This window comes from Anarrhichthys ocellatus, unplaced genomic scaffold (genome assembly GCF_004355925.1).
Source record: "Anarrhichthys ocellatus isolate YVR2014 unplaced genomic scaffold, GSC_Weel_1.0 scaffold23, whole genome shotgun sequence".
NCBI lineage: Eukaryota > Metazoa > Chordata > Actinopteri > Perciformes > Anarhichadidae > Anarrhichthys > Anarrhichthys ocellatus.
Window position 1 is genome coordinate 3687262 of NW_022280053.1, and position 22919 is coordinate 3710180.

General features: G+C 41.0%; 3 protein-coding genes across 7 annotated transcripts in view; 2 read left to right on the top strand and 1 right to left on the bottom strand.

The window, feature by feature from the left end:
• On the top strand, positions 1 to 5526 carry bspry (B-box and SPRY domain containing). The gene is made up of 6 exons (XM_031859920.1): positions 1 to 407; positions 992 to 1090; positions 3155 to 3385; positions 3509 to 3534; positions 3630 to 3754; positions 4614 to 5526. Exons 1-6 carry the CDS (start codon positions 39 to 41, stop codon positions 5141 to 5143), a joined length of 1380 nt encoding a protein of 459 aa, XP_031715780.1. The 5' UTR covers positions 1 to 38; the 3' UTR covers positions 5144 to 5526.
• Positions 5382 to 16878, bottom strand: coq4 (coenzyme Q4 homolog (S. cerevisiae)). 3 transcript variants are annotated; one of them, XM_031859921.1, is made up of 7 exons: positions 12110 to 16878; positions 10528 to 10624; positions 10309 to 10411; positions 10073 to 10202; positions 9429 to 9522; positions 8666 to 8882; positions 5382 to 7274 (listed from the first exon to the last, which is right to left on the bottom strand). In XM_031859921.1, the coding sequence occupies exons 1-6, from the start codon at positions 12333 to 12335 to the stop codon at positions 8666 to 8668; spliced, it is 867 nt and encodes a 288-aa protein (XP_031715781.1). In that variant the 5' UTR covers positions 12336 to 16878; the 3' UTR covers positions 5382 to 7274. The 3 variants fall into 3 exon arrangements, with proteins under 3 accessions (XP_031715781.1, XP_031715783.1, XP_031715782.1); XM_031859923.1 differs by lacking the exon at positions 5382 to 7274 and having other exon boundaries at positions 8502 to 8882; positions 12110 to 12262; positions 13240 to 16878; XM_031859922.1 differs by lacking the exon at positions 5382 to 7274 and having other exon boundaries at positions 8502 to 8882; positions 12110 to 12262; positions 12657 to 16878.
• Positions 12822 to 22919, top strand: part of traf2b (Tnf receptor-associated factor 2b) — a 13699-nt gene continuing 3601 nt past the window's right edge. Inside the window, exons 1-10 of one of the 3 annotated variants that reach the window (XM_031859919.1) lie at positions 12822 to 12875; positions 16642 to 16844; positions 17758 to 17836; positions 18065 to 18163; positions 20664 to 20825; positions 20922 to 20996; positions 21457 to 21531; positions 21873 to 22097; positions 22184 to 22487; positions 22747 to 22895. In XM_031859919.1, coding sequence (XP_031715779.1) covers positions 16669 to 16844; positions 17758 to 17836; positions 18065 to 18163; positions 20664 to 20825; positions 20922 to 20996; positions 21457 to 21531; positions 21873 to 22097; positions 22184 to 22487; positions 22747 to 22895 — 1344 coding nt within the window. In that variant the 5' untranslated portion in view covers positions 12822 to 12875; positions 16642 to 16668. The other 2 variants (XM_031859917.1, XM_031859918.1) reach the window with 2 other exon arrangements.

The window sequence follows — 22919 nt, forward strand, 5'->3', positions numbered from 1 at the left end:
CTCCAGTTCTGCCGGTGCACCTGTTGCGTTATTGTGCCATGACCGAGGAGCTCGTAACGTGCGACTTAACATGCCCATCTTCACCGACTGGCTCGGAGAAGACTTCGGGTCGCTTAAAAACTGAGGAGATGGATTTCGAGCAGCCTATTTTCTCCGTGTTGAGCGGCGCTGAGAAACGGCAGGAGCAGGAGGCGGACACCGCGGAGGCGACCTCACCGGCTGGGACCACCGCCGACTCCGAGTCCGGGATCTTCTCTGGTGAATATGAGGTGTGTGTGGAGCATGAAGCTGAGCTCGACTGGTTCTGTGGCACCGAGCAGAAACTCATCTGCTCTCACTGCGCCATCGTGGGTCCCTGCCACGGACACACTGTGACCCCTCTGGCCACCAGAGTAACCGCAGTCAGGGTGAGTGTAGGCCTCCTATAGCTTACTATACGCTTACTATATTTTAATGCAACACCTGTTTATTTCTTGTCTAATGTATTGGCTGAGCTGTGGTAAGATAAAGCTCTGGAGATGTACAAGGCAAATATGTTTTCTTTACTGAGGATACATGCGGGGTTACAGGTTACTTTCATTTTGTGTGAATGCCTTGTAACGTGTTTATTTTCCCTGTTCTCAACCGTTTGACAGGTTTTTACTCATGTTACCTCACCGTAAAGCTAAATCCTTCTTCTTCTCATTTAAGTTTCTTTTATGAGAGAAAATGTAGATTTTTCCTATTTCAATCATTCACATTGTTTAGGATTGTAGCTGTTATAAAGCAATGAGGACTGACTGATAAAGTGTGAAAAACTGTGTTCACATATTTAATTAACAGCGTAATATGCTTATTTCATAGTTCTTTCTTGGGTGTGCCACATTTTGTATGTTGTCTTTCTTGCGGATTGCTCTGCATGGTATTTGTAAAGACAGGATTTTCTTGTTGTGTGTGTGTGTGTGTGTGTGTGTGTGTGTGTGTGTGTGTGTGTGTGTGTGTGTTTCACCAGAACCAACTGGTGGATGTGTGTGAAAAAATGCAGCTGCAGGCACAGAGGATTGAGAGGTTTATCGACCAGACGCTGACAGCCAAAGAGCAAAAGCTTCAGGTGAGAAATACCACTGATCCCCTCACACTAATGATCACAGAGACACACAAAGCCCCACTAATACTGGTACACATTGCTCAGTGAAGCCTACACTGTTTCACAAGTACATTGTTTTGAGTACATGTGAGTACATGTGCTTTACGGACATGTGTTGGGAAACTGACGCCTACAATAAGTCTCTTTGCATTAGATCTGCAACTAAGGATTATTTTAATTGTCAATTCGTCTGTTAGCTATTTCTTCAAGTATCCGATTTATTGTTAAGAACATAGCAAAAAATAACACCCCAGCTCTTCTTAAAATTGTTTGTTTGGTTTGAACAGCTGTTCCGAAACCCAAAGACATTCAGTTTACTTTATAATGATATAAAACTGAGAAAAGCTGTAAAGCTGCCCCTTTGAGAAGCTGGAACCAGGTTCGCTTTTTGGCTGATAAAGAATGAAATAGATTCTTGGACTAATTGTCTCACCACTTCATTGCATGAAACCATTATTGTCACATCAACATGGAGAGGAAATTGTTAAAGAAATCATATAGTGAGAAAGCTCCACTTCACATAGGCTGTTCATTGAAAATGCATGTGCTTTTACATTCATGTTCATTCACATGTTTTAATATGTTAAATCATAAAAAACACAACATAGCATGAAATATCAGTATAAGTTTCCTAAATCTAAATTCTTTTGAATATCAGGGGGTTGCAATTGTGTCTTTTGCACAATTCCCTTGTCTAACAATAATAACAGTGATTTTTAGATCTTATTATTCCGAACAAGTACAATTTAGCAGTTGTACATGCATGAGTAAGATAAATAAAAATGGTTAACTAGTCATATATAACTTGCTGATTCAGTCAATTTCTTACCACCGGGCAAGAAAGGAAAGGTTGCCTCTTTCAGTGCACCCTTAGCCTATTTATTAACCTGCCTGAACACAATGGGTGTCTAAAGGGGTCAGATCTACAGACATGCGTGTGTAATATTCTAGGTTACAAGTTAGCACCAGTAAATCCAACGTCAAGCAAACAGCAGGTAAAACAAACACGGTGACACCTTATCTGAGCAAGAATGAAATGACCAAACCGATACGTGTCAACCTAAAACAAACGTACTCCACACTGTGAAAAAACTGCTTTGGGTTAAAAATGTGTTCAGTGAATCTCTGTAGCTATTGGTGTGTTTGTTTATTGTTTATGGCTAGACGTGGGAAGTCAATTGTGTGAAACTCATTAACAACCTCTGGGCTTTTATGGGCGACCCCCGTCAAGTGTCTGGCAGCTTGAGAGCAATAGAAACCTGGGCAGTGACACTGTTTGACCCACGTTTCCTTAATGTTTGATGAGATACTTTGCTTAAAATCTTAAAACTTCCCGACTAGACCTCTTGCTTACTGTAAACTTGCAATAACTGGTATAACAAGTTGTGAACACAGCACTTTGTTCACCGGTCTCTGTTCACTGTGTCTGCTGTTTGGTGCTGAGCAGATCACAGTGGGTTTTTGGAGCTTTTTTTTCACTGGCCCGTAAACAACGCTAGTAGAGCGATGAGAGTGAACCAAAGCGGTAAAGTTGTGGACCAGAAAGCTAAACGATGAGCTGAGACTCACTATAAAGCTCTGTGAAACCGATGGGAGCTGCAGGTTCACATGATAATTGCCTCGTTGTAACTTGCTTCATTGTTAAAATAAAAAATCAGTTTTGGCTTCTTAAATATCAGGATTTCTCTGTGTTTCTATGTCATGGTAAATTGAATATCCATTGGTTGTGGCTTAATGTTTTTCATCTAATCCTAATTTAATCTAATCCTCATTTTGTAGATTAAACGGTTCGTTAAAAAAAATGTTTTTTTGCAAGGTTCAAAGCATATCTGATCATAAACTATGAGGGTATTTATACATTTGGAAACATAACAACAACAAAGTATATGGGCTTTAGAAACTTACAAATCACCTTTTGACTACAGTCATATTGATACAGTAGTGATTATGCAATTCGATTCAACACCATGTAATTTCTCCCTTGTACCACAAGTTGTCTTAATCTTTCTTCTTCTCCCTTTGGCGTAGGTAGTGGCGAGCAAGGCGAGGGAGCAGATCTTGGCTCAGGTCAGCGCAGCACGTGAGGCCCTGGAGGAGGAGGAGCAGCGTCTCCTGGAGAAGGTGCAGAGAGAGGAGGAGCGAGTGGAGCAGTGTCTCCTCACCCAGAGGGCCCACTGGAGCCAGGCTTTGTCGAGGCTGACGCAAACGCGCTCCAGCCTGGTGCACACGCTGACACACACTCCAGACGCACAGCTGGTGGTGAGAGATGGGACCTTTTGGGGAAGATTTTTGAACAATAGAGGAACTTGTGCTTGAAATCCAGTAACCTGATAATGAACATAAATTGCCCAAAAGACTCATCACTTTCTTCCTGTCTTTCAGACTAGTGTCCAGGAGATAGCTGACAGGTAATCTTTCAAACATGACATTCATTTTTTCTTGTTTAAGATACCAGAGAGGTAACATCTCTTCTTCTCTCGCTGTTTGTGTGTGTTTGCGTCAGGGTGGAGGAGGCCGACGGGGTCGGGGAGCCATGTGACACAGACCAGCTCAACCTGAACCCAGACTGCAGTGACAGCAAGCTGCTGAGAGCTCTGTGGGCCACTGCAGTGCTGCTGGGGCCAAGCGGTTAGTCGATTTGTATTCAATCAACGTGACAGATCATACAGGGTTATTACATGCATCTATCCCGGTAATTAGTATACTTGCAAAACTGGAAGATCCAGAAAGAAATAGTATCTATGCTCCAAACAGAAACACGCTGAGAAACTGTACAAGTGAACATGACAAAAGTGAGTAAAAAGTAAAAATACATTTCCCACTACACTGCATACAAGTATAAAGCCCCTCAAAATTGTAAATGTAAATGTGCTTACTTCAGTGACTATTTACCGCTGCATCAATTGCTTTCTTTAAAACTTTCATATCTTTATATCATAAATAATGTTTGCATTGGAGAAAAGTGTGCAGATCTTTGACTTTATTTGGTTTTCTGTATTTTTGCACACAGAACCTTCTTGACTTGTAGTAGTGTGCAGTAGTTTTGGAAATATATTGCACATATTGGTAATATACACATTTATCTACATAGACTATGTTTTGTCCTGATGTATTTTGCTCCCTGGTTGGAAATAGCAGGTTTGTAAAAAAGCCTGGATGTTTTTTGTGTTATCGAGCAGGAGTTTAAACTAATCTAAACATGGGAGAACATTTAGAGAAAGTCAAGGGTTGTTCATGTAAATCTTGAAGGTGGACATGCGTGATACTGTAATTAGGGTGGCCGGATGTTACCAGCTCAGTGGCCAACCCTCATTTTTGACATCCTTGTGTGTGTGACGAAGAGCAAGCTGTGCCATTACAGTAAAAAAAAAAAAAAAAAAAAAGGATTTAATCAAAGTAAAGAATTCTCAAGCTTCCTCAAAACATGTCTGCTTATAGTAATGAATCAGTTTATGACATTCAATCCATCTTTTTCTTCTTCCCACAGCTTATGGACCATCATCAAAGTTTGATGAGCGCACAGTGAGCCCTCTCCTGTCCCTCTCTGACGACTTATACACTTTGACCTTTCACAAAAAAGCTCGCCAACTGCAGCTGTACGACCCAGCACGCTTCGACTGTTGGCCCAACGCTCTGGGTTCACTGTCCATGTCCTCTGGCACCCACAGCTGGGTGGTGGATGTGGGTCAGAGTGGTGCCTTTAAGGTGGGGGTCTGCTACACCTCTCTGGAGCGCAAAGGCTCTGGAAACGAGGCCCGACTGGGCCACAACAGTCAGTCTTGGGTGCTGTCTCACTACGACGGGGACTACTCCTTCTGCCACGCGGGGAAGAAGGAGCCCCTGCAGGTGGCGAGGAAACCCCAGAGGATCGGCCTGCTGCTGGACTGGCCGAGTCAGACGCTGTTGTTTTATGAGGCGGACTCCAGCACCGTGCTGCACACTGTCACACATCACTTCAGCGCCGCGCTGCTGCCGGCGTTTGCCGTGACGGACCGCAGTATCACCATACTGCATTGACACAAAGCACACTTAATGAAAAAACACTAAATGACCTAAACATGTGAAGAAATGCCTTTCTCTAATGTAAATATGATCAGCAGCTAAAGATCCTCCATATGCAGTTATGAAAGGCGTCAATTTCTATTTATTTTATTAGTAGCTGCTGATTCTCTCTCTCTTTTTTTACCATTTTAATGATTCAATAGATTTTGATTTAGAGATAATGAGATAATTTAACTTTCTGTTGATCATATTATACAGCGGTGCTGTAACAACATTTTGTTTGACTGACGATGGTTGTATTTTTAAAATCTTTTTAATAGCATCAGTTTGATCTGTGAAGAAGACTCTCTATGGAAAATATTAATAACACTGGTTGATCCAGGAATGTTGTGTGACAAAGAAACTCACTCCAGAAATACTTGAGATCATGTTGTATGAATGTTATATGCTCAGTTAACCAATTATTACAATTTGGCTGTTATAATTTCTGACTCTGCAGTAGACTTTTCATAAATAGACTTAAACAAGGTATGATTTTGTAATTTCTGTTGCATTAGTATATGATCAGAGCTGAAAATCCCTGTTTGTCCTTTCATGCCTCAGCGGGGTTATGTTTTGTTAGCATTTGAGAACATACTACAACTAAGTACAATAAGTAATACATTAGATAAGATAATATATGTTAACAGAACTCAAAAACACTTAACATCGTGTTGTGTTAAACTCAGTAGTGTATAGGATCTGAGAACACACTGAAAGTCCTGCAATGAAAATGTTTCTTAAGTTAAAGTAAGTTGAATCAGGAAAATGTACTAAAAGTATTATAGTAGCACAAAATGGCCACCATGTGACCGTTACTATTCTATATGATGTCATTAGATTATTATCATGCATTAATGTGTAAGCAGCGTTTTACTGTTGTAGTACGTTGAGGTGGGGCTCATTTTTAACTACTTTATATAAGGCTGTGTAGGAGCCATTTTTGTTTGTTTTATTAAATAACTACAAGGCGTCGCAGTTTGAGTTTCAAATGACGCAATCACTGCGCGTCCATCAAACACTACAGGTGTGTCGTGAGGTGTCTACCGCTCGTATCGAGCTGTATGACAAGAAAGGATCATGTTTATTTAGCTAGATGTTTTCATGTTGAACTAAGGCCTACGTTTTCAATACTTTGATGCATGCACCGAACTATCTTCAATCAACCAACTCACCAAGTAAGTGATGCATTGCTTATATACAGCATGTTGGATATTACTGAAGCGCGTTGGAATCAAGTCAGTCCCTCTATTGAGCTACAAGACTGAAAGCCATGACAGGCTGCAACTAATGATTATTTTAGATTTATCTACTGAACATATTACCGATCGATCGTTTGGGTTGTAAAATTTCATTAATAAGTGAGAAATTGCGTCACAATTATCCAGACCCAAAATGACATCGTCACCGTGCTGTCCAAACCTCAAATTCATTTAAAAAATAAATAGAAATAATTAAACAGAAAAGAAGCAAATCTTCACTTTTTAGAAACTAGAATAATTACATGTTTGGCATGTTTGCGTTAAATTGTTGCACTTAATGATAGTGTGACAATCATCGTTTCATACGTGTACATTTTCTTATGTTTTTTTTTTGTACAAACATCTTTATTATAAAGTAACTAAAGCTGTTAAATAATTGTAATGGAGTAAAAGTACAATATTTCCCTCTGTAAGTAAACAGTAGAAGCATAAAGTAAAATGGACATGCTTTTTCCTGAAGTACAGTGAGTACATGCACCTAGTTCCATTCCACCACTGGGAAACCTTTATAAGACAGTTACTGTTTCTTCTTTCCATTAGAAGCGTCATTGGAAAAAACAACTGTTTTAAACTTTGAAATTAAAAATCCACAAAACCAGTATTCTTTTGTAAGTCCAAAGTCCGACAGAGACAATTTGGAAATCAATGTCATAACGTGAAGCAGAGCAGATCTGAACGCCTCTGCTACTTCCCAGAAGTTTGGCAGAAACCCACTGGAGGGCAGTAATGTCAAATTAACCCTTCACCCCCAAACATCAACAATGTGCTGCTCCCGCTGGGCTCATGATGACGATGCTTTCTCAGATCAGGAACTGTTTCTCCAGGACTGCGGACAGATTCAGGTGCTGAATACAATCAGACAAGAACACAGAAAACTGAGCACATACATGGTACCTGTTGAATGAATGTTTGTGGGTTTAGACATTGCAAAAGAGAATTGGCATTTAGCTTTAACATCCAATACACGTATGTTTAGGAAGTATGAGAGCAACAAGAGTGCAGACCCATCACACCCTGGACACAAGCTGTTCCAACTCCTCCCCTCTGGGAGGCGCTACAGGGCACTGTACGCCAAAACCACCAGACACAGGAACAGCTGCTTTCCGCTGCCCGTCACTCTGATGAACAATTAATCAGACATACTACACTCTGTTTGCACTATTACCACAACTTGCACTCACCTCAATTCCATTGTCATCTGAATCTAGTGTGTTTAGATTCTGAAACTCTGATGTGCCAAAAGGGTAATATGCAATGAGACAAGACTGAGGGAAAGGGAAACTATGCATGCTCAAGTAGTGACCTCAGTGACTCATTACAGTGGTATTTTAAATCCAAATAAGGTATTGTTTATAGCCCTGATGGTCATGTCTAAGAATAATGTCATGTTAGTTTTAGGAGAAAAATGATTTGAATAGTTTCTGGCTGGGGGAAGTTGGGGATATCCAGGAATGTAGCAACTCCAGATCTTTTTTGCTAAATGTGGAACATTGCAATTTGAATCTTGTGTGTTTTAGGCTTAGTTATCGCCTCTTTTTAGGGCTCGCTGAATCATATCATTTGCAGGTTAGCAGGCCAAAATGAAGAAATAAATTTGTGGGACAACAATAAAGATGGAGTGTTTTTTTAACACACAAAAAAAAAAAGGTCCTCTATGAGAACGCTTTTAACTAGAACAAAATTACGCGGTGTTTTCCACCTGGTTGATCTCATACACTTGCCGAGCAGTACACACACTGACTTCCTGCCAACGTCACTATTACTGTAAAGGAAAATATGACTGAGTATGTGATAAGATAACAGACGCAGCTGCACTGAGTGTTTTTTTTAAGCTAACATCTGCTCTTTTCTCAACCATAAATGTTAGTACTGCTGTATGTGCACATGTTAATTGTCAATAATTTGACAGCAGTTTTAAATTAGAAAAATGGTACAACACCAATTTAACTTGCCAAATATTGGCATCAAACAAAATGTAATATTGGATCAATACCAATATTACTTTTTAAAGCTCACACCAGTGTGTGTATGTATGTATGTATGTATATATATATATATATATATAGTTATTTAATAACAGACATAATGCATTTATTAAATTGATACATTCTTGATACAAATACACACTTTCTCAACAACTGGTAGCGACTGAACATGACCTGTTGAACCAAACATGAGATCATCTGAAATTACTTAACTCCAAATGATTCACATTTCCAAGTTAAAGATGACACACCTAAGTTTGGAAATTGTAAAATTTCCTCGTTCCTCGGATGTTTCTACGGTTGGTAGCAGTGAGGATGACGGGAGGTGGCTCTATGTTGAGCTCTTTTCGGAGGTCTTCGATGCTTTGCGCCCATCGTCTCTCGAAGAAGATGCTGAGGACGCAGCGGGACCGATGGCCGTTCTGCAGAGCCCAAGGACCCAAGGATGTGAACAGCGACTGTAAACGTCTAGAAGAAGGTGAAACGAGAGGAAAGGTTCAGCATGATGCAACAATGACGACACATTTTTACCTCTGATAAATGAGTTTCCCAAAAGCACAAGGAAGTTCAGTTATTGAATGAGGAAGAATTCATTTACCTTTACAGATAAAGGCATTTGTTCATCATTACAGTAACAATGATGTACAACACAGTGTTTCCTCTTATCCCTTTGTGACACTTCACACTAGAGCCAGACAAAAACCTAATGAATTTTTTATTTTTTATTATATTAAACTGAATATTTTTGGATTCTGGACTGTTGCTCAGAAAAACAAGACACCTGGACATTTCAATTCAGGCTTTGAGAGATTGACATCGTCATTCTCCACAAATTCTTATAAAACAATCTGTTAATCAAGTAAAATAATTAGCAAATTTTTCGCGAATGAAAATAATCGTTAGTTGCAGACTCTACCTCTATACTCCACACTGCTACAGAGCTTACTAAATGCCTCGTGGTCCATCAGCACCGTACTGCAGTTTAAACTCTGGTCAAAACACTGGTTATTGTACCTCGCGTTCAGCCGCAGAGGCCCCAACACAGCTCCAAGAGCACACATGGGAAGCCCAGTCTGAGCAGCTTCAAACCATTTCACTGCCACTTCACCTGAACGCAGCAACAAGGGGCAGAAAAAGACATATCCAGAGATGAGAGAAAACTGGAAGGAAGTTTGGTATGGTCAGCAAAAAAAAGCTAAACTATTTCTGTAAAATAAGTTTGAAAAGCAGGAAGTGAAAGACACAATTATTAAGTTCTTGTGAGAATTGCATTTTTCTGTAGCTCCAGGTGCACCCTTCAATTGGCTTCATCTGTCATGCACACGATAATTCTTGCTAAGACTATTTGTTGCGCTATTAAAAACTGCTTGGCTCTCAAGCTCCTTTATGGCTGAATGACTGAAAATGATTGGAGATACCACATTTGTGCCGGATAGTGATGGTCTGAAATGTCTTAATATTCTTAAATACCATTTTCAGTTTCATTTCGTGACGTAAACCAATACAAAACACATCTGGTCCTCTCATCATGTCAGGCCATCCTCCTGCTGACCGGGTCAGGTTGACACTCTTTGACACGTTGACATGTTCTGTTTATCTTTCAATCAAGCAACAAATTATAAGGATCCCGTGCGATTCTTCTTCAAACACTGACTCACCCAGCATGTTGGTGGGCATGCCCAGTAAAGTGTGCAGCAGGTCATGGACCTCTCTGTATCTCTGCATGACGTAAGCCAGCTCCTCGTCGTCCACAAACTTCACGTCCGCCCTCGAGTCGGGGGTCACAAGCTGACAGAACAGGAAAGTGAATGCATAAGTGAAGACGAAAAAGAAACCTAAAAAGGAGGGAATTCTGAGGAAAGGTGTTTTTCTTGATGTAATCTGTCTCACTCACATTTTCCTCTAGAAAACGAAGGTACTCTCTTCCAAAAGAGCCGTCAGGCAGTGAGGCCATCTCTTTCAGATCAAGTGTAGACAGCCGGATCCTGGGCCTTTCTCTGCAACAACCAGTCAGTAACAAGTAAGACATAATCCAATGTGATTCACGGTGGAGAAAACTCTGTTTAAAAGTGCCTAAATCAGAGAGTTGCTGTGCGGTGTTGCAGGGACTCACGTAAGGATTGTGTAGCCTTCGGGGTCGTTTCTCATCTTGTCCCTGATATTCATCAACGCCAGGCGTCCCGTCGTCTCCCCGAGCACTGCAACCATGTCTGTAGAGTTTCAGGCAATTATATGGTGTTAAATGTGCAAAGCCAAACCTACAATTGATTGCCCCAGAATAACGTACATTTTGACTTAAAGATCATAAAATATGTGATATTGATAATACACAGTTGAATAATATGCAGTTTTTGTCTTAAGTGAAGTGTGTAATATAGCTAAAATGTACTTGATTTAAGCTCCACTCCAGAAATGTTACACATAAGAATCTGTTTACTCATCAGTGGGAGTAGTAGTCAGCCTGTGAAAACAGCTGTTCATTGCCTTCTGTGGCTTTGAAGGAGATTTTTTAAGTCTGACAGAATGTCTGGCTGAAACTGTCAAGTCTGATGTCATCAGAATTATCTTGGTTTGTGTTTAGAGACAACAAACAGACAGCCTGCATTACAAATAGTGGGTATGGCATTTGAATGACCTGGCTGTTTTCCAGGCAGGAGGGGAAAATGCATTATAATAATGGAATGATCCAGCACTTTTTAAGGTTAACCGATACTGGTGACTGAAAGTCAGGTGTAGCCCTTTAAAGACACCTGCAGTCCCTAAATTAAATGTCACATGACAGGTGTTAGTGCTCTCTTCCTCCATGAAAGTTTCAGGGTAACTGCACTGACATATGGCCTAGCTTCGTATTTATTCTCATTTCTGTTTCCAAGACATTTTCAGAAGCGTGTACCAGTGGTCTCCTGAGAATAAAAGATGGAGAATGAGTAACTCTACTTAAACAGTACTCGAGAACCGAAACCTCAGTATAGTGCCCAACAGTCTGTTTCATTTGACTGAAAACTGTAAAATAAGATGAGACGCCCAAGTCTTCATCTTGTAATCTACTAATGAAGGCAAACACAATTGGAATTATACAGTCTAGTATTCAGTTACAATAGCTGTAGTAATCAATTTAACACAATTAATTATCAAAACCAATCACTTTACAGACTAAATAACAGAATAATTTATTCAGGTCTGAGCTTGATGGTTCATTCTCGACCTTGGAAAAAGCAGTTGGAGCGTATTCTTATCTCAAGGTTCACATACACACAGCTTTCAGTTAGTTTGTGGCATTCATCAGAGAACTCAATCTGCTAACAAGGCTATCAGAAAAGCACATAGCGAACTCTATGATAAGACTATTTAGTTTAGAAGCTATAGAAGAATGTGTTTTATCATTTCTGTGTTAGCGTGATGGACTTCATTATTTCCACTAGGCTGCAATGTATGAAAGATGATCCTAATCAGCCAAATTGATTGAGTTGTAATGACTTTATAAAGTTTGGAACATTAGGGGTTTTCTATTGCAGCTGAGCCATCTCCATATTTGACTAAACTGTTTTTCATATGTGACTGGGCTGTACCGCCTTACTTTACCGTTCATGGGAAGGCTTTTTATGTTGCTTTTTTAACCACTATCAGATGCTACATGGGAAGGCATTTTTAATCAAATCTAAAAATTTAAAAAAGAAGAAGAAATGAAGTCTCACCATGTCTGTAGGGGTCTTGTAGTGCAGCCACACCTGACCCAACGGCCAGCATGGCTTTCTGGAAGGGGGTGGTGTGGATATGTCCAGGATACAGCCCATCATAGCGGCTGTCTGCACACACACTGATGCTACTGTGCACCTGGTGGACACACACTGGGAAAAGACAAAGGTATAATGCACTAGTTGATATTGATATCACATATCCTGTGATCAAGACTGTGCTCATGTTTCAGATTAAGAGTGTTTATTGTTTGGGGGGAAATCTAACCTAAGTGTGAATGCATTTTTTATTTTTTTTTTATTCTCAGTTAACATTAATAGTTACAAGACAAGCAAAGTGACTACAATCGTAGCCCTTCATACTAAATTGTGTGTGTAGCCTCGTGTTTGTCTACTCTGGTAAATGATTTAACCAACTCGACATTCATGGATTTCTATGTTAAAACAGTTAACTTACATCTAGTTTCCAAGATATAGTTAAAAAGTAGTGGTAGCTTTTCGCTTCTATATAACGTAGAAACGCTTGGCTAGCTGTAGAAACTCATACCTTTGGAGATCAAAATGTAGTGTAGCCGATTTAAGCGACCTAGTACGGGCTGCAACATTTTGGACGCTAATGCGCATGCGTCATCTGGTACCGCACTGACTTTAAACTCCGGGGCAGCCCTGGTGAAGGGGCGGTGTCAGAATGCACTGATGCAGAGGTCTCCGCCAGCTGTCATGTATGAAAAGCAAGCGCACGTAGCAATGTAAACACCGCTAAAGGGTGAGCTGTCCTTCTAAATGCGATAGCGGACAAAACATTAGTTTCGTTTTCTGTCTGACGGCAGAGACGAGGTGAAGAAGCCGAGGGTAGCGAGATAAACCTGTGTTTCTGAGATTATTAATTATAATAATTATCTACTCCTTTGAGTAGATAATTCGCTAAAACCTATGGTAGTAGGCTGCTCAAACACCTAACTAGGCTAGCTAGCTAAAGTTGTGTAACTTAGCTAACGTCACTCATAAGAACCAATAAGTGAAGTGTAAGTTAGCGTTTAGCTACATCATTGTTGGTTTTAGCCAAAGACACGAATGCAAAAGGCAGCAACGTTACACATAAAGCGTTAAGTCCAAATGTAACTACTCACGAGATCATGTGTGATGGTGACATGGTGTGCGTAATTTATATAGTCCCTAGTGACTGTCACGTGGTTGTGGGTGTAACTGAGCTACAAATACAAGGTTGGGCTGTGTGCGATTACCACCTTAAAGGGGAGATTTTCTTAACTTGGTGAGTAGATATTCAACTTCGTTTTCTGTGCAGTGTCGCGAAGAGGTTTTACAGATTCACAGTTTCTGCAAGAACATGGCGAACAGGGAAGGGCGAGCTCTCAGGGAGACAGGCAGAGTAGAGGCTGTTTGTTCAGGCTTCACATAGCTGCTGCTAGCTGTAAAAAAAAACAACGAGGAGCAGTTGTTTGTGACACAAAAAGTAATGGTTGTTGAGACTGAAGGCGTTGTTTTGATAGAGAATGCAGCTATTGGTGTTATTTCTTTCAGCAAGTGTAACTTAAAGGCCAGATAGAGTCCAGTGTTCATAGTTTGCTTGTCATGTTACTTCACTTCTCGTGTCTGTCTTTTTCAGCCACAGTGTACAAAGAGTCTGGTCTTTCTGTTAGTCTCATGCTTGATTTTAGGGTTTCTACAGGCTTGATTTAATTATTGATTTCACTTTGGTTTGTATTTGGTATTATCTTAAAGTTTTAATGGATACATAAACTAAAGAAGAGCTTGGGTTTATTCATGCCCTTAATAAGGTTTGAATCATTGCTCACTTTGAGTTACACAATCATTTTAGCTTTCTGTTCCATTTGGACATGTTTGAACTCATGAAACTTGCGAATTACAAAACAGTTTTACTGCTACATGTTGCAATATTGACACATATCTTGTATTGGCTGTGGTGATCTGATATGCATTCAGAGAATGATGCCAGTAAAACGCCTGTGGCTTTCCAGTGATAAGCAGCATCAGTGTTTTTCTGAGAAGTAATCTATTGGGTGGAAGAAGACGAATGAATGCTTACAAATCAACATCCACTGTAACATAACCAATATTGCTTTTTCACCATGTAATGGAAGGGACTTAAGTTTAAAGTATTATTTTCTATGTTGACATATAAACTCACATTAACTTGGTTGAAACATGTCTTTCTTGCATTTAGGTCCTAGCAGCAGTATCTCTGTTTTGTCTTTAAGTCAGAGACAATAGGTCATCTGGTTTAGATGGCTCAATAGAAAAGTATAATTGTATGTCATCTGCATAGCTGTGTAGTTTTGATCCCAGAGACACTTATAATCTCACTTCCTTTCACATACTTTTTAGGAAATGTCCTGTGTCTGGGAAAGGGCTTGAATTAAAGTTTCCCCAGGATAAATAGTGTCGTTTGTAACCAAACAATGCTATGTTGTTTGGACATTTTAGCAAATATAGAAATATGAACAGGAAAACTTCCTGTTGTATAATTTTGTACAAACATTTGTGGCATTTTGACTCTCACAGAAGTTAAATTTCAGGGTGACTGAATTGTTCTGTTAAAACATGCGACGACTGAAGCAAATGATCAGGGCAAGACAACACTGCTCAAAGCTATCTGGCTTTGTACGGTAGAGTTCAAACCAGATCAACTACATATCATCATGCAACCTTAAAGCCAACCAATAATATTTCAAAGGTTGTATTTTCATGTTGTGGCATGCAAAGCTGCAGTCTGCTCATATTCTTTGAAGAGTATGACTATATGTTGTGCAGCACACTGTGCTTTGCATGCATGTCTGCATCTGTGTGTAGTACTTCATCCATTAGTCACTGTGACAGGCAAAAAACGCACAACTGTGGGTGTGTTGGGAAATGTCAATATATGGTGACATCTTCTGGTTTATGTGGAAACGACACCGCACTTATTTCCTTGCCCTTTATTTTTTAATGAAGAATGCTATACTACGAACAGATTAAACATTCATAGAGCACTGCAGGAAATTGCCTCAGCGGTACTTCCAGCTAAATCTGATTAACAATACTCTCATTGTTTTTGAGTAGGAAGCTGATGATCATTTCATTGTTCTATTGTTCTTACAGTTGATAAGGCTTATAATGCATCACTAGCCAAGCGCACTTCAACCCCCGTAGCAGCTCATACCTTTGTGACAGAGTGTGACAAAGAGCTGGAAAGTCCGGTTGCTCCTCCAATGTTTAGCCTTGCTCAATGCTGATTACTGTGGTCGTCCATAGTGCAACAGACAACAGAGTAGACATTTGAACCAGAACCACTTTCTGCCAGTAAAGGTCATACTTTGGTACCATAAAAGACTTGATGCAACAGTTCCTCGAAGCACTTAACATTACTAAGGCAACACGTTGTTTCATTGGTAGGAAAACTTGCAGACTCTTGAGACTTCACATCAGTTGAACACTTAAGAAAAGTGTAGTTGTTGGTAGTGCCAAAGGAAAGAATATTCCAATCATAAACATTTAAGATTTTACTTCACGTAAAGCACAGATATCATACAAGTAAAGGTTATTATTGGGACCACATGCATTATGTTGTGCTGCATATATTGTGGGCAGAGCATATAGTAACTACTAAATGGCTGCACAGGCACAATTATAAGCCTTGTGTTAAAACTCTGTGATGAAATCTTATCTTTTGTGTAGTAAATGGTGCACATGTTTCAAACCAAAAAGTGTTTGCAAAAATGTATCAAGTAGCGTTCATGACTCATAGCTGAACACAACTGTCCTCTAGCAACAGATTGGAAGCATTGAAATCGATGTCGTAACGAGACATCAACAGATTGAACGCGTGGTGGCGCTGTGACCAGCATCTCCTAGCTGTGTTGTGTAATGCTGAACTATTAAGTGACAATGTCTTATTTTGGTAAATCTCTGTTGCTGTCAGTGTTTTGTCTCTACGAAAACCACTGCTCTACATTCTCGAGCAACTCATCAAGCAAATCTGTCAACAGGATGTTTTCAGAACGATCTGTATCTCAACAACTCGAATGATTTTGCACGCATCTCATATCTGCATCATGGATACGGAATGCACTCTGGAAAGGGCAAGCCTTCAGACCATGGAGTGCAAAATGTTAGTTGCAGACAATTTCCACTGTAGCCTCAACGATTTTAACTTATTTTTTTGAATTTTATACAAAACTATGTGTTCTTTGCATATATTTTCTTATGCGCTTTCCATTAATTACAACATGCAAATGTCATTTGGCTTCGACATGTACACGGTTTCACAATGATGAATCAGCCTTACACTCTCATTGTACCATTGGGGTGCTGCCCACATTGCGCTTTCAGTACAACTACTGAATTCCCCATGTGACCCTTCCCATAGGTGTAACTCTGACATACTGGTAATTCCAGATATGTACCGCAAGTAATTAAAGGGTAACTTGTCCGTAACTCTGTATGTCAGAGAAAACACAAAACATTGTGATTGCCCAGGTGTTTAACAGTTATGTGTGGTATTCATTCAACAGGATATAGGACCAGATTGATGGAGAAGAATGGCCCGGATCTCGTTGGACTGCGCCAACTCTTTACCAGGGATCCCCCTCAGTGTGCTGTCGGTGCCCATGGAGAATAAGTACAAATGTCAGCAGTGTCTCCAGGTCCTGAGGAAGCCCGTCCAGGCTCAGTGCGGCCACCGCTTCTGTGTACACTGCTTCAAGCAGCTCACCAGGTAGACCGGAGATCCTCAGACCACCTACAGCCGTGTGCCATGCAAACCCCTTACCCCCCCCACCCCCCTAATCCTTCCCCTCTTACCGGACACGCTTCAGCACAACCTGTGTTCTTACCTCTGCTCGCCTCCGGTTATATTTCTTTTTGCACCCAAGATGAATTACTTTCTTCACACTCATCCCTCACATGACTGGAATCTTTGTACTGAAGTCAGTGAATCACAAGGATCTGACCATACTGACTCATTCTAAAGGTGTCCATTTCTCTTCTACTTCTGTCTCCTGTCACTGACTCATGCATTGTGAATTTATGACAAATACATTGGTCATTCACCTCATGTATCATGGTACTTTGACAGTATATATATATATATATATATATGGTGAAAATACAAGAATGTTATCATTTTAATGATACACGAGACCATATATGAAAGGGAACCTTAATAACATGGATGTGATGGAGTCTCATTTTGCTAATCTTCCAACATTCACACATCAAAAAGCTCTTTAATGTCATGTGACTCATGTGAATGGTTTAAAAACGTCATGTTGTTTCACATGTACTAAATTGTAACCCTCATGGGAAATTGAGGTGATTTCATGTGAACTGTTTGAAAACCACGTCTGCCTCTACATGAGAATTCATCATGTGATAATAAAAATCCACATGTACTTTTTGTTTCGTCATGAAACATTTTTGTTTTGTCATGAATTTCCCACACTTCCTTAAAGGTTGCGAGTTGCATCATTCGTACAGCGCTGCACGCTTCTGTCACTGCTGTTGTATTTTAATTGAATGAGTCGGCTAATTGAGCTGCGAGCCGTGCTGGTCAGCAGTTGTTGCCGCAATGAATCGGCAGGAAATTTGTTGCTGGTTTCTACAACCAACCAGTTGTTTTGTTTGTTCAGTTGTGGGCCAAAGCCTTGTGAAGCCTGCCGCCAGGAGGAGATATATGAGGAACCTATTTCCATTCTCAATAGTAATGAGGTAAGTTATGAACTACGTCATTTATCAGCCAACATTGTTGTTTTATGAGACGACATCTTAGTAATCTGAATGCTATTCCTCACTCCCAGTCTGACTCAAACTATAGAAATATGACTCCAGTCTGATGGGACTTTCCTTCACCACACCAGCACACAATGCTGCCTTTTATGTCTGTTTGCTTATTGCTTTATGAGTTCACCTCCCTCTGTTCTTTGTTTGTCCCACCAGGCATTTCCAGACAATGCAGCCGGTCGAGAAATAGCAAGTCTGCCTGCCAGGTGTTGGAACCAGGGCTGTGTTTGGACAGGCTTGATAAAAGAGTATGAGGTGAAGTATTATTCAGTCACTGTGGGTGTGCGTACTGCTTTCTACTCGAGTGATTTTCCCCGCCTGCCTCAGCTTAACCGTGTATACGTGTCGGTTTACTCCACCCAAACCTGTAGTGCCTGTATTCTTTAGAGTGTTTCTCAACCGCCATCCGCCTCAGAGTTTACCCTGACACTTACTACGCCTTCTCGGGGTCAGCTTCACATTGTTCCCCCCTGCAGCCTTGGGTTAGCATTTCACCTAAAAAATGTGGGTGTATTGCATACACTGCAGCAGTGCTGGAGAAACGGGAAGTGAAACTGCACATGCAGCCTGGAAAGTCCCCACGTTACCAGCTCGGATAACAACAATAACTCAGTGGGAAAGTACCAGGATAAGAAAGGCCCTTCAGCTCCCGCTAGACTGCTGATACGTTAACAATTATATCACCATGGAACTAGGTCTAAAGTTGCACCAGTTCACAAGGGAACTACTCAATTTATCCTGTTAATTATATATAACAGGAACTCGTTCAGACAGTGCACCACGTTCAGCAGACTGTGATGTATATAATTACAGAAAGCCCCATCTGAATCACACGGTGCCTTGTGTTTGAGTCAGTGCCACCTCTTTGTAGTTTTGTCTCTCCTGTGTGGCGAGTTAGTTTGTTGAGTAAAGAGTTGACTTGCTGATGCTTGTTCTGTGTAAACCGATGTTTGTAGTGCTGTCTGTCTGTTTGTAGTGCTGTCTGTCTGTTTGTAGTGCTGTCTGTCTGTTTGTGGTTTTGCTTATCTGAACTGTGTAACCCAATTTAGATCAGACTTTACACAGGAAATGTTGAAAAGATGTGATGACGGGGAATGTTTAAAAACCGAGAGCACCAAGCTGGTGCTGGAGATTACTTTTGCATGATTTGCAAATGTGTCTCAGACTGGTTAGCTTGTAAAGAAACACGTGCTCTCTTCTGTCGACCGTGTGGTCACGGCGTGCTATAATTTGACTTCGGTTCCCGAGGAAATGATTACTATGCTGTGTCAATTTGTGGGCGGCCGTCTTAGTCACTGTCGTTAGCTAGCCACAACACACCCAAAAGTCGCTGGAAAAATAGACTAAACGTGGCGTCGGAGTGGTGCGGTAGGGACGTGGATCGGACTGGAAAGCCATTAACGATGATTTATATTTGGTTTGGTTATTCGGTTTGAGATTTTCCAGTGTAGCATGTCTGAAAAGGTGAGCAGTCAAAGCGAAAAACAGCCTAGCCTACCTGTGGTGTGCTCTGCGGCTCCAGCGAGCTGTTGATAGTCGCAATGAAAGAGAATCACTTCCTTTTCGAATAAACTCCTCCCACCAGCCCGACCGTTTGGTTTCAAAATGATTTTAGCTTGTGAAACACTTTCAAAACCCGTTTCTTTTTCCAAGTAATGTATTGTCACACTTCGCTTTTTTATTTTTGCGCTTCTGTTTTTTCGTACTTTCATTTCTTCATCTTCGGTTTGGTTTGTTTCAAGATGTTGAAAAAAAAACCCAATCTGCTTTAACATGGTGGTGGAAAATTATTTATCTTTTGAAACTAAAACATAGAATATTGTCAAACAGAACTTGTCTTCAAAGTATTTATTCTTGCAAGAAGACGCACAGTTCTACATAGTCACAAAGAGTCTGTAGAGGTCTGCGCTACAGAGTTGTATAGAGAGTGATCGGGGGGGGGGGTGCTGTGTACTGGAACATCCTGTTTCAGGCCGTGGCAGTTAAAGTATAAGAAGTGCTTTATCTGTGTAACAACAGATACGTTCTATTCGTCGGGCAGAGAACATGTGAACAGACAATAGGTTCTTGTTATCCAACACACAGAAGAAGAGGATGTGTGTGCAGCTAGTCGGCTGATACACGGATCACAAGTTACATCATGCAAGCTTACGATGGCTTCTTTCACAACAAGTTATAAAACTTATAAGAATACAAAATACTCATAAGAATATAATATTTCCATTACCCAACAGCAAGATACATTTGAGCACGTATGTAAACACAAAGGATGAAGGTCTACTGAGTTCAGAGCAAAAGTACAAACACTTAAGCATTTACACACTTAAGTAGATTAATTTCATTTAATTACAAGAACAAACATAACTACTTAATTATAGTTACTTGTGATCACTTTTGTGATTCGCTGCACTGGGGTGTTCCCCTTCACGTGCTTCTTACACACTGGAGATAAATTCGATAAGTGTTTGTTGCTTTTCCACATTTCAGCTGTCAGAACATCGTGTACCACACATGCCAACATGTGCAGGCGTGACTGGCAGTTACATTTGTTCAGAGCATTCATGTCAACAGTGATCAACAAGGGTGTGCCATCTTTCTATAAAAGCTTTTATGGCTTATGTTTGCTCATCTGCCGTGTGAATTACACCGTATGCACGCAAGGATGCCGTAACACCAACTGATATCCTTTTTAAAAGAAAACGATGAACACCACACACGTGCTGGCAGTAACAATCTATCTGTCCTCCGTCGTTAGGCTCAGCATGAAGGCCGCTGTGAGTTTGAAAGGATTCAGTGCAAGGCCTGCCAAACCTCCGTCCTTCGTACGGAGAAGGACCGACACAATGAGAGAGAATGTGAAGCAAGAACGCTCAACTGTAAATACTGCAAGATGACTTTCAACTTTAAAGAAATCAAGGTGAGAGATGGAGATGTATCGAGTGTGCGAAGCAGTCGTTTGTTGAAATAGGACACAAAGTGATATTCTCTTGCTCCTGCATGCTGTGTGTTTTAGGCCCATGATGAGATCTGTCTGAAGTTTCCCTTACAATGCAAGGACTGTGGCAAGAAGAAGGTCCCCAGAGAAAAGGTTTGAGCTGCTCCTCAAAGTACTCTCAGCATTCATTACTCTGCCTGGTAACGCGTGACAGCTTTCTGACCAAAGCCTCTGAGATGTCAGACTTGTAGAATATAACTATAAAGCGACAGGTAGCTTCTTTTTACTGTAGCTAAGCATATAATATTCACTGAACGGACTAATGCTACAGAGAGCATTCGTAGCTCAAGCTAACATGAAACAGCTGTCCCTGAATGATCCAAAAGTACACAAACACACAAACAATAGGCAGAGAAGTTACAGTAAATGTAGCATGAAACTAGATGCATGTGAGTTCCACAACAGTGAAAGTCTTTTTCATGGAGTTTTGAAGAAATGCAGATTTAGAATTCCCTTTATGACCACCGGTTTCTTTCTTCACTTTCATGTTTCTGTTTCAAGTTGAATCGGTCCAATGACTCTTAACCCTTTTTTCTTTTTTCTCTTCCTTCAGTTCAATGACCACAGCAAATCCTGTGCCAAGTCAAAGAGTGCCTGTCCGTTCAGTGACGTGGGCTGTAAACATGTGGTATGTACGATAATCTAATCAAATACAGTGTTGATATTTTAGTGTTTTCTTTACTTTTTATTGAAACATTGATGCAAATACTCGTTGGCTTGTTTTCAAGGTGTTTTTAAAGGAAGTTTGACATTTTGGGAAAAGTGCAAATTCACTTTATGGCCAAGAGTGAGAGGAGATTTATACATCTGCAAAGTTAATATGAAGCTACATTCTGGAGATGATTAGCTTAGCTTAGCTTAAATAAAGGAATCGGGGACTAACAGCTAGCATGACTCTGTGCAAGGGTAACCAAATCTTCTAAAATGGAAAGAGTCCAGTACATAAATGAGCTCTGTTGTGTTTCTCAGATAGAGAACGGGAAGCTCGGCGACCATGAGCACAGCAGCACCATGGAGCACTTGCGTCTGCTGCTGCCCATGGTGCTGTCCATGCCCCTGGCGCATGCCGATGCTCCTGGTCAAGGAGAGTGGCAGGAGGACTCTGGTCTGGGCCTGTACAGGGCTCCTGAGGAGGGAGTCGCTATGGGCCTCGGAGCTGCAGCCTCCGTGCAGTCTGTGGATGTGGAAAAAAAGGTCGGTCTCAATGGATTTAATGCTCTTTGTTGTTATATTTATAGGTTTTGAATGAGGATCTAAATGTATTTGTTGTTTTTTGACAGGTGAACGCTTTAGAAAACATTGTGTGTGTCTTGAACCGGGAGGTGGAGCGCAACTCGGTCACGTTGGAAGCTTTCTCGCATCAGCATCGACTAGACCAGGACAAAATAGAAAACCTCTCCAATAAAGTGCGTCAGCTAGAGCGGACGGTCACCATGAGAGACTTGCAGCTGTCTGAAACAGAACAGCTGTTGAGAGAACTGCAGTTCTGCACCTACGACGGGATATTTGTGTGGAAAGTCTCTGAATTCTTACGCCGCAGGCAGGATGCTGTGGCCGGTCGAACACCTGCGATGTTCTCACCAGGTAAGATGAGAGACGTAATCACCGCCCATCCGTTTCAAAGGTCTCCTGTACACATGGTGTTATCTGTCAGCTGAAAGGTTGTTTTTGAGTGAGCTGAGATCATGTGGCCTGTATGATGTGTTGGCGTGTAGTCGAGGGGAATTTCACTTCCCTCCACCCTTGTTGCGCCTCAGGGAGTGATCGTGTCACTCCTATTCTCACATGATGCTGTTTTTAAGCTCTTGTTTACATTGTGGATTCTTCTCTTTTCTCCTCCCAGCGTTCCACTCCAGCAAATACGGCTACAAGATGTGTCTGAGGCTGTATTTGAACGGCGATGGGACGGGTCGAGGAACACACCTGTCGCTGTTCTTCGTCGTCATGAGGGGGAAATGCGACGCTCTGCTCAAATGGCCGTTCAGCCAGAAGGTAGCAAAGCTTTACAAACCCTCT

What these genes read in the sequence shown, in the direction of transcription:
- bspry (XM_031859920.1), top strand. Translation starts at nt 39, where the DNA reads ATGACCGAGGAGCTCGTAACGTGCGACTTAACATGCCCATCTTCACCG. An exon ending in CTCCAGACGCACAGCTGGTG is followed by an intron (nt 3,386 to 3,508) that starts GTGAGAGATGGG and finishes CCTGTCTTTCAG; the next exon opens with ACTAGTGTCCAGGAGATAGC. An exon ending in GTCCAGGAGATAGCTGACAG is followed by an intron (nt 3,535 to 3,629) that starts GTAATCTTTCAA and finishes TGTTTGCGTCAG; the next exon opens with GGTGGAGGAGGCCGACGGGG.
- coq4 (XM_031859921.1), bottom strand. Translation starts at nt 12,335, where the DNA reads ATGAGCACAGTCTTGATCACAGGATATGTGATATCAATATCAACTAGT. An exon ending in ACAAGACCCCTACAGACATG is followed by an intron (nt 10,625 to 12,109) that starts GTGAGACTTCAT and finishes GAAACTCTACAG; the next exon opens with ACATGGTTGCAGTGCTCGGG. An exon ending in GAAGGCTACACAATCCTTAC is followed by an intron (nt 10,412 to 10,527) that starts GTGAGTCCCTGC and finishes TGGTTGTTGCAG; the next exon opens with AGAAAGGCCCAGGATCCGGC.